The following is a 10,702-nucleotide window of genomic DNA, read 5'->3' on the forward strand; positions in this document are numbered from 1 at the left end:
CATCTCCCATTTTGACCTCGGGACTTCCAGGTTATACTCGGCACAGATGTTCCTGTACACTATGCCGGCCACTTGGTTATGGCGTTCCATGTATGCCTTGCCTGCTAGCATCTTGCACCCTGCTGTTATGTGCTGGATTGTCTCTGGGGCATCTTTACACAGCCTGCACCTGGGGTCTTGCCTGGTGTGATAGACCCAGCCTCTATGGATCTTGTACTCAGAGCTTGTTCTTGTGCTGCCATGATTAGTGCCTCTGTGCTGTCTTTCAGTCCAGCTTTGTCCAGCCACTGGTAGGATTTCTGGATATCAGCCACCTCCTCTATCTGCCGGTGGTACATACCGTGCAGGGGCCTGTCCTTCCATGATGGTTCCTCGTCTCCCTCCTCTTTCTTGGGTTTCTGCTGCCTGAGGTATTCACTGAGCACTCGGTCAGTTGGGGCCATCTTCCCAATGTATTCTTGGATGTTCGTTGTCTCATCCTGGACTGTGGTGCTGACACTCACCAGTCCCCGGCCCCCTTCCTTCCGCTTAGCGTACAGCCTCAGGGTGCTGGACTTGGGGTGAAACCCTCCATGCATGGTAAGGAGCTTTCTTGTCTTTATGTCAGTGGCTTCTATCTCCTCCTTTGGCCAGCCTATTATCCCAGCAGGGTACCTGATCACGGGCAGGGCGTACGTGTTGATGGCCCGGATCTTGTTCTTACCATTCAGCTGACTCCTCAGGACTTGCCTGACCCTCTGCAGGTACTTGGTGGTTGCAGCTTTTCTAGCGGCCTCTTCATGGTTCCCATTCGCCTGCGGGATCCCCAGGTACTTGTAACTGTCCTCTATGTCTGCAATGTTGCCTTCTGGTAGTTCAATCCCCTCAGTTCTGACTACCTTCCCTCTCTTTGTTACCATCCGACTACACTTCTCCAGTCCGAACGACATTCCAATGTCATTGCTGTATAGCCTGGTAGTGTGGATCAGTGAATCGATGTCTCGTTCACTCTTGGCATACAGCTTGATGTCATCCATGTACAGGAGGTGGCTGACAACTGCTCCGTTCCGTAGTCGGTATCCGTAGCCAGTCTTGTTAATGATCTCACTGAGGGGGTTCAGGCCTATGCAGAACAGCAGTGGGGACAGAGCATCTCCTTGGTAGATCCCGCACTTGATGGTGACTTGTGCTATGGGCTTGGAGTTGGCCTCTAGTGTTGTACGCCACATCCCCATTGAGTTCCTGATGAAGGCTCTTAGGGTCCCATTGATCTTGTACAATTCTAGGCATTCCAGTATCCAGCTGTGGGGCATTGAGTCATAGGCCTTCTTGTAATCAATCCAGGCAGTGCACAGGTTGGTCAGTCTGGTCTTGCAGTCTCGGCTGACTGTTCTGTCTACCAGTAGCTGGTGTTTTGCACCTCTGGTATTCTTGCCAATTCCTTTCTGTGTCCCACTCATGTATTGACCCATGTGCCTGTTCATCTTAGCCGATATGATGCCTGACAGGAGCTTCCATGTAGTACTGAGGCAGGTTATTGGTCGGTAGTTGGAGGGGACCGGTCCCTTCTTGGGGTCCTTGGGGATCAGGACCGTCCGACCTTCGGTTAGCCATTCCGGGTGTCTCTCGTTAACTAGCAGCTGGTTCATTTGTGCTGCCAGACGCTCGTGGAGTGCAGTCAGCTTCTTTAGCCAGTAGGCGTGAACCATGTCGGGCCCTGGTGCTGTCCAACTCTTCATACTGGAGACCCTTTCTTGGATATCTGCCACTGTGATGGTTACTGGACCCTGTTCAGGGAGGTCGCTGTGGTCTGCCCTCAGATCCACTAGCCACTGAGCATTGCCGTTATGGGTTGCGTCCTTCTCCCATATGCTCTTCCAGTATTGCTCCGTCTCCAGCCTTGGTGGTGCTGTTCTCTTATTGTTCCCTTGCCACTGAGAGTACACCTTTGCTGGTTCTGTGGAGAACAGCTGGTTTATTCTCCTGCCTTCTATCTCTCTGGTGTACCTCCTCAAGCGGCTGGCCAAGGCTGTGAGTCTTTGCTTGGCAGTTTCCAAGGCCTCAGGTATGGACAGCTTGCTGTATTTCTTATGCACCTTCTTTGTCGCACCTTTCTGCAACTCCGTTAGTTGGCTAACCTCCCTCCGTGCTACTTTGATCTTGCCCTCTAGCCTCCTTCTCCATGGAGGGTACTGCCCCTTGTGGCTGTTCAACTTGTAGCCAAGCATCTCACTGATCACTGCTGCCGTATTGTAGATCAGCTTGTTAGTGTCGGTAATCGTGGTTGTAGGTATTGTCCGTAGTGCTGCATTAACATCATCTAGCAGACCTTCTGAGGGTACTTCACGTAATCTTGGTAACCGGCTACGGGGGATCCAGGTTTCAAGCTTGGCCATTATCCTATTTTTCAGGTCAGTTCCTCTCGCACTCAACGATCCTTCTCCTATCGCACTTGGGGCTATGTACCCAATCTCGGGTGGGGGTGATGATATCTCCCCCCTGACCTGGCGTCCTGACTCCTCCTTGCCGTAGCATTTGTGTTGTACCTCGTCAATCTCTAGCTGTGAGAGCAGTCCCTTCTTTCGAATGTTGGAACACTGAGCTACTAGTTGTTTCGCCGTCATTGTGGATGTTGGGTATCGAAGAATCCATAGGTCCGTCATCCTATTCATGTAGCCCCTTCCGCCGGGGTTACTTGCGTAGTAGCATTCCAACAACGCCCTGTTTTCGTCTCTTGCCCACCGATGCCTTCTTGTTCCAGTAGCCCACTTTTCGTCAGGGTGCCCTGGTTCCTCAACACCTGACGCGGACCTTGTTGATCCGGGCGACGTCCGAGCCGGCATGCCTTCATATTTATCTGTCTCGCTCATGTCTGCGGTAGGCTCGCTTAGCATAGGGGGTCTAGCCTTAGGACCCTTACTGGATACAGACGCCCCAGGCAGGAATCGAACTTGCGATCCTCTGCTCCAAAGGCGTGTAGTCTAACCACTACGCTATCCAGCTGTATATATACATATCTATATATATATCTATATATATATATATATAATATATATGTTGTGTGTGTGTGTGTGTGTGTGTGTGTGTGTATACAGTTCAAAATTTCAAAACTGAACCCCATCATTTAATTTGTTTTTGATTGAAATTGAATATTACTTAAACTCTCTTAAATTAACTTCCAATAAAAAAGGTTTATCATTGATTGAAGTTCATTCAGAAATGTTTAACGAATGAGCTGTCACAACTTTCAAGTACAAAGTTGTTATGAAGTCTGTCACATTCCCCCCCTTTTTTCTTTTTTATCCTTTATTTATTTATCCTTCTTATTTCATTGTACTGTATATTGTTACTCTTATTTGCCTTGTATGTCTACTGTACAAACTGAACTGGAATGACTGACTGTTCGCTTTATAAGTTCAATAAAGTTTGAGAAAAAAAAACCTCTTCGGCCGCTCCCTTCTGCCGTATTTTGCGGCAAAATTATCCACACCCACCGCCGCGCTATGAATTGTGGGATATATGGGACCACGAAGCGTGCACCGGACCACGCTTGATATTTGGGGAAATCGACGGCGCATTTGAAGTACACTTCGAATTGGGACAGCCGTCGTCGCGTGGCGGTGACGTAACCGCACTTAAAATGCATACTTCAAGCGTGCAGACTCTGAATTGGGACACAGCTAGTGCGGGAGCAGCGGCTTCGCTCATGCGCAATTCATTTGCCTTTTGGACGCACAGGTGTGAACGTCTCATGCCCGGATAGCAGCTGGGGAGGACTGTCCTCCGCCTCGGAGCGCTTTGGCATGGGTGAGGTGCCCACCGGCAGCACCGCTGCTTGTTGAGAGTAAGAGCGATACGCGTTTTCACGTCAAAAAGTCGTCATAAATAAGTCTCCAATAATACCAGAAAAAGTCGCCAGATTTGTCGCTAGTCGCTTTTTAGAAAAAAAGTCGCTAAGGGGGTCTGAAAACTCGCTAAATATAGCGACAAAGTCGCTAAGTTGACAACACGGCCACAAGCACTGCTAGGAGGAGGAGGAGACTGCACTCGTGCACCCACCACAGTGGGGTTGAACCAAGGGCGTAGATTTGGCATGGACGGAAGGGACGTGTCCCCACCAATATCCAGCGATTATTGAATTGTCCCCACCAATAATTTGATCTCTTCGAGTATGTTAGGTGACGGCTGTGTGCGGACAGGAATAGGACCCAAGGTGCAGACTCCGGAGAAAGAACTTAAACCAAAACAGCTTTAATGCTGAACGCAAACATCACATAACTAGAAAAACTCAAAATAAACTAACACCGGTGGACTGGCAAAACACACAGCAAAATAAACGGTAGATCGCGACACTGACATAGAGAAACACAGGGCTTAAGTACACAGAGGGAGCAATCAGGGAATGGGTAACAGGAGGGAAACACAGCTGGGGCAAATCAGAACTGACGAGACAAAAGGAAGCGTAAACTGAACACACTGAGATAAGACAGAGACCTTCAAAGTAAAACAGGAAACACATAACACAGACTCACATGCAGGCACTACAGAGGGAACAGAGACGTGGGACCAGGGCAGACACAAACACTGACTGAACACGGGGATATAGGAACTAAGGATACACAGAGACGCAAACTAGACAAGGGGATACAGGTGATAGGGGAGACAGAGCAACTAAAGAAGACAGAGACATAAACCATAAGACAGAACTCAAAGAAACCAAAGACTAAAAAGTATAAATAATATAATAAACTCAAATACCCTGGGTCAACGACCCAGGCATCCTAACAGAGTAAAGAAAAACTAACCCGATAGAAAAAAAACCAACATCTGTCGACGTCTCATTCACCCAGCGGTGCAGAAAGAGTTAAATCACGTCATGTGACAAATATGGCCAATGTGATTGGCTGAGCCTTTCAGGGAGCTCTGTTTAGTTCTAGCAGCGGCAAACCTGCTCTGCAAGGAGGAGAGGAGGACGGCAGCAAAGAGGAAGAACCTGGATATAAGAAAGTATTTTTCAAAGAAACCTGTAAGTCACTTAAAGCCAAGTTCACTCATAAAATGTGTCATAATAACGTTACAGGCTATGCTAGGCTTTGGCCCACATCAGTCTAAAACTGTATGTAACCATGAATAACGTGTTTGGGAAACTAACTGCACAACAGGCGGCACTGTTAGTTCTCTCAGTCTCAGAGCAGCGTTTCTAATTTTGATTGAAACTGTCAGAGAAAACGCAGCCTCGAGCAGCCCGGATATTAGTTTACAGAGGCTGTTAAAATTATATGTCTAACGTTAAATGTTGGTGACACAATAATTTCATCCTAATGGCACTGACATATTCATAGGGTTAATTTTTGAGAAAAAATGTAATGAGGTAGTCATGATTGTGCAAATATTCCAACCAACACAAAGCTCAGAGAGTGATGGTGACACAAGATCACAGGTGAAATGATGACTTGTTGGTTCATGACTGTATTTGAAGCACATGTGTGACTGCATGTATGTGGAATGTCTCACTGTTATTCATCAGGTGACAGAGGCAGCTCTGCCATGTTGTAGCTCAGAGGTGAAGAGGCGAGCTCACAGGTGACTGATGATTAACTAGTATTTATTATCATGACAATTGTTAGGCTGCTGATGTAAATTGATTCATTAGTGTATATTTGACAAAGAATCTGAATTGACACGTCTCACTTTTTATATGGCACGAATCCATGTGTTATTTTATCAGGTGGCAATATGTCCTAGTGCAGTCAGAGGGGAGGAGCCAGGGCCAAAGGTGAGGCACATCAAGCACAGAATAATAATTGTAATCTGAGGATAAAACGCAGGTACTGAGGCTGAAAGAAGCTTCAGTGCTCTCAGAAGACTAAAAAGATGGCTAAGGTCAACAATGACTCAAATGAGATTAAACAATGCTGCTGTGTGTCCACCAGGAGAGACTGGACAGTATAGATGGAAAACCAATATGCCAGCAGTTTATCTCAGTTAACGAGAGGAGCAGGCATGTGTGTGGCTCCTTCACATAGTGGACATTGAGTTGTTGTGTGGAACACCAGTAGCTGTAACAGTAGTTCATGTTTAGAATAAAAAATCCCAGCTCACTGAGTTAATCGGGGCAGTAGTGCCTAAAATGTTGCATAATGTTGCTGAGAGATCTTTTACTTTGTGGTAATCTTAGACGAGTAGTTTTATGGACAAAACCCAGCAGGTCCTTCAGTGTTCCCTTAGTGCTAATAAGACATGTTGGTGTAACTGAAGTAATGTTGTTAAGTCCTTAAAGTCATATTCTTTTATTGTCATGACTGTATTTGAAGCTATTTTTATTTTTCTATGATACCAGATTTATATGGAATATGGCTGAAGTGAACTAAACTCTAAAATACTTCGTCAGTCATTTGTTTAATAGTAATTTAACATTATATAATTCAAATGTAAAACTATGAATTGTGATTTTAAATGGTTTAAAAGCATGGTATACATATGTAGGCAAGTATATTTCTTTTTTTTATCAAGAAGCAAAGACAAAAAGGAAAAAAAAAGAAACAGGGCAGGGTTCGGTGGTTGAATCATCCGTCCCCACCAATGCCAAAACCAAATCTACGCCCTTGGGTTGAACTGTTGTCCACTGACCTCACTGTAAATATGTCCACTGTCTTCTTCTTTCTACACCAGCTCTGACAATCAGTCATAACCAGAGCATTATCATTCACAGCGTGTAAAATACCGACAACCCGTCACAATCGTCTGTGTTTTATGTGCCGGGTTGAGAATGTGTTGGCCTAACGCCTGAACCTCAGCATTATTGAAGCAGTGTGGGATCATCTTGACAAAGAAAGCCTGCTCTAGATATGACTCTAGCTAATCAGTGTATCCCTGTGCCATGGTGAGTCCTGACCTGATAGGTGTTCCCATGAGTATCCGTATGACTCATAGCTGTTATAACTGTTGCGGCTCCTCCAACCTATGGCCGCGGCAGGCTAAACATGAGGACACAGATGACGCGCAGCAATGAACACGTAAAATACACTGTAACATTTGCTCCTTTTATTCCACATGCAACTGTCCAATATACAAATCAGAACATGGGATTAACTATTAAACAAATGCACAGATTGCACAAACAAATAACTGCAATTTACCAATAACTGCACTAACTACAATGTCAAATTACAACTTGGTCTATGGTATCAATTAGTGCACAAATATACAAAAACCATCAAGTTACAGTTAAAATACATCAAAATCATTCAAGCTGCGGTCAACAGAAAGTTTTGCCTCATGCTCACCCTACCTTTCTGCTCATCAACATCAGGTGCTGTGAACAGGTGAGTGCAACCACATTTATCATCTACCACACCCATGAGACACGCCCCACACCCGTGACAATAGAGATTGACAGACCACGTGACTTTCGCGCATTGCATGCCGGGAACTCGTGGCAAAACAATCCAAGTACCGCATCAAATGCAAGCATTTGCAGCACCGCAAAACGTTCATTCTTCGGTTCCAATAAATTCTTGCTTTTTCTTTGCCCCCCAAAAAGGTATGTACAAAACGAAGGAGAACAATGCCGGTCCGTACAAAGACAGACTTGATGAAAAGTCAAAGAAAAGATACGAGGAAAAAAATCAAACCAGTGAAAGGGTCAGACCCTTACGAGCACACAGAGGGACAAAATACGTTAGCGTGCTGCCCAACTTTCACCACGCTCATATTTATAATCATACGGTTCTTGGAGTGAGTGCATACACTCATGAAGTTTAGTAACTTCAGGTCACTGCAACAAGCCCAGGTACAGTTTACCGACGGATGGGTGCAGGACCTTGAAATGCACCGTGTAGAAAGTAAAGACCATCGTACGTATCATAAGTTTACCAGTCTCACAAATCGTCGTCATAAATACACATTCGTTAACCGTTTATTAATAGGACCTTTGAGCTCAACGGTAATTAATTAGTAGTGGAAATAATTTCTGGTTCATTACAGAAATGTAGCAGTGACAATAATACTGTATGCTGTAATCGTACTGGACAATTAGTGATACAAAACAACTGTTTTATCCTGTGAATAAAAGTATATGTTTTTGTCAATGTACCATAATAACAGAAGCGAAACGCAATATTGTGTCAGGACAATTCACTATTTATGCACAATAAACAAAGGAGCATAGCGCGACAATTTCTGTTCAGCGCCAGACTTGCTTGTAACCTATATCACCAATTATGTTAAGAAAATGACGCATTAACTACAACAGCAGACTGACCTTTGTGGAAATGCTTGGAGCAGACTAACCTGTGAGCTGGAGTGTTCTGGGACGTTATATTTTGTCTTTGAATGGCTGCAATCCAGTCGCGTCTTTGTTACTTCGGAAACATGGCTCGAACAATTTCTCTTCAACGACGTAATCCGATAACAACCGATCTCTTTACCCGTCGGCTTCCCGTGGCTGTCATGCGACCGGCTATTGCAGTTAATAATACAACAGCTTCTTGACATTTTTGTGTTTCTTTTTATCGCTGTGTAACTGATTTCAATTGAAAGCCTGCGTGCGCTAGTACCTCTTGCCACGAGTTCCCAGAATCCTTTGCGGTTTTACCCCTGAATGACGTCACATTTTCAATCTCTATACAGTGAGTCCATTTAAACCAACCCACTTAGTCAAAAAAGGAACTCGTATGGCTCCTACATACCAGCCCCTAATTATTTTAGAGCAATAATTACATCATACTTACCATGTAGGAGACATATTGATAAACATGATCTATCCTTTATCAAACATTCAAAGATACAATTTTAATTCAAAATAAACAAATATACATTAATACAAATAGACATTTGAAAAAGTCAATCTTCATGACTCTTCTGCTTCCTGTAGAAGACACTTTAGTGATCGGCCTGTCCAAACAACCAGTCTTTGTTTTAACACGAACCTGACGTACAAGTCCTTTACTGTCAGAAATTGCTTCCACAATCCTTCCAGTCACCCAAGAGTTACGAGGCGCAGAATCATCGACAACGATAACCACATCCCCAGGAATGAAGTTCCGTCCGATTCTCTGCCACTTCTGACGCTCTTGAAGCTGGGGCAGGTACTCCTTGACCCAGCGCTTCCAGAACAGGTCAGACATGTACTGTACTTGCCTCCATCGACGTCGTCCATACACGTCCCCCTTCTGAAACACTCCTGGTGGTATCAATGGCTTGGTCTTAAGCAACAACAGATGGTTAGGAGTCAAGGCCTCCAAATCATTAGGATCAGTAGAGGCTTTAGTTATTGGTCTACTGTTCACAATAGCCTCTGCCTCACAAAGAACTGTACAAAGGCCTTCTTCGTCCAAATTCTGCACTTTCAAAATGGAATTTAACACCTTCCTGACAGACCTTATGAGACGTTCCCAAACACCGCCATGATGGGAACCAGCAGGAGGATTAAAAATCCACTTTATGCCCTTTTGCAGCAGCATCTCATGAATCTGTGCCTGATTCCATCCTTCCACTGCCTCTTTCAACTCACGTTCGCCACCCACAAAGTTCACAGAGCACACTTCTTCCAGTGTAATCTCCTGGTCCAGTATTATGTCATTTCCTCTGGGAATATTCCTGTCCTGTTGCTGTCGGTTGCCACCAAACATGAACCCAAAATCACCAAAGAAACTGGAGAAGATATCGCTGTGAGAGCTGTGGTGACCCTCTTTGAGCCTGTACTCTCCATACATGTCATACTGTTTCCTTTTCTCCTTATCTGAGAGGACCTCATAGGCTGCCCCCAAGTCTGCGAACTTGTCCAGGGCTTGCGGGTCGTCTTGGTTTCTGTCGGGGTGTAACTGCAAAGCCAGCTTTCTGTAGGCCTTCTTGATGTCCCTGATTGATGCACTCTTGTATTCATTTGCATCAACAGCATTAACTAAATTGGCCATTTTAATCTCTGGATCATTTAAAAGAGATCTTTCCAAAATCAAGGTTCACTGGCCAATTAATTTCTGGTTCAGCAAGAAACTTTGGCCCTGACAACCAGGAATCATCCTTGACAAACTTCCGTTTAAGGCTCATAGCTCGCTGTTCTACAGCCTTCCTATTATTTGGCATGTTTACCTGATTGCACCTAAAAGGTAAACCAATGGTGTAATGACCATCAACCAACTTAACAGAATCCATCACTGACTTCATAAACTGCTGATCTTCTCTAGACAAAGCAAACTGCTCATCCTGAATACATTCTGGAAAATCAGCCTTCATTTGACGTTCCCACAGCTCATCCAATCTTGCCACGGAAATCCTATTGACACTCACATCAAAAATGTCAGTCTTACGATCCTCTCTGAGAGGACCATTCACCGTCCAACCCAGCATAGTTTTTACTGCATAGGGACCTCCATCCTGACTTCTAACAACCTCCCATGGCTCTAAAGCCTTGGGCACATTGGTCCCGATCAACAGGTCTACCCCGGAATTTATCTCCAGTATCTTAATATGGCGCAAATGTGGCCATCTATCGAGATCTTCCTGTCGGGGAATATTACATTGATGAACAGGCATGCTTTTCTGAGTAAATAAGTCAGGCAAGTCACAGTAGTGATCTAAATCCAAACCAGCTACTTCCAAATCTGAAACACATAGCTACTGACCATTTTCTCCTGACCCATTGTCCGCAAAAGAATGCCAGTTTTCCTTCCTGAAAGATTCAGCCTATTCATGAGCCCTTCAGTACAAAATGAAGCTGAGC

General features: G+C 44.9%; 1 protein-coding gene across 1 annotated transcript; it reads right to left on the reverse strand.

Moving 5' to 3' along the window:
- Positions 1-8,588: 8,588 nt before the first annotated feature.
- LOC121812481 (dnaJ protein ERDJ3A-like) lies at positions 8,589-10,696 on the reverse strand. The gene has a single exon (XM_042214811.1). The coding sequence runs from the start codon at positions 9,894-9,896 to the stop codon at positions 8,778-8,780; it is 1,119 nt and encodes a 372-aa protein (XP_042070745.1). The 5' UTR covers positions 9,897-10,696; the 3' UTR covers positions 8,589-8,777.
- Positions 10,697-10,702: the final 6 nt, after the last annotated feature.

The sequence above is a fragment of the Haplochromis burtoni genome, unplaced genomic scaffold (genome assembly GCF_018398535.1).
Source record: "Haplochromis burtoni strain Fernald_Lab_line unplaced genomic scaffold, NCSU_Asbu1 Contig_613, whole genome shotgun sequence".
NCBI classification, from domain to species: domain Eukaryota; kingdom Metazoa; phylum Chordata; class Actinopteri; order Cichliformes; family Cichlidae; genus Haplochromis; species Haplochromis burtoni.

Excerpts from the sequence above, each read along its gene's own strand:
- LOC121812481 (XM_042214811.1), bottom strand. The coding sequence starts at position 9,896 with ATGGCCAATTTAGTTAATGCTGTTGATGCAAATGAATACAAGAGTGCA.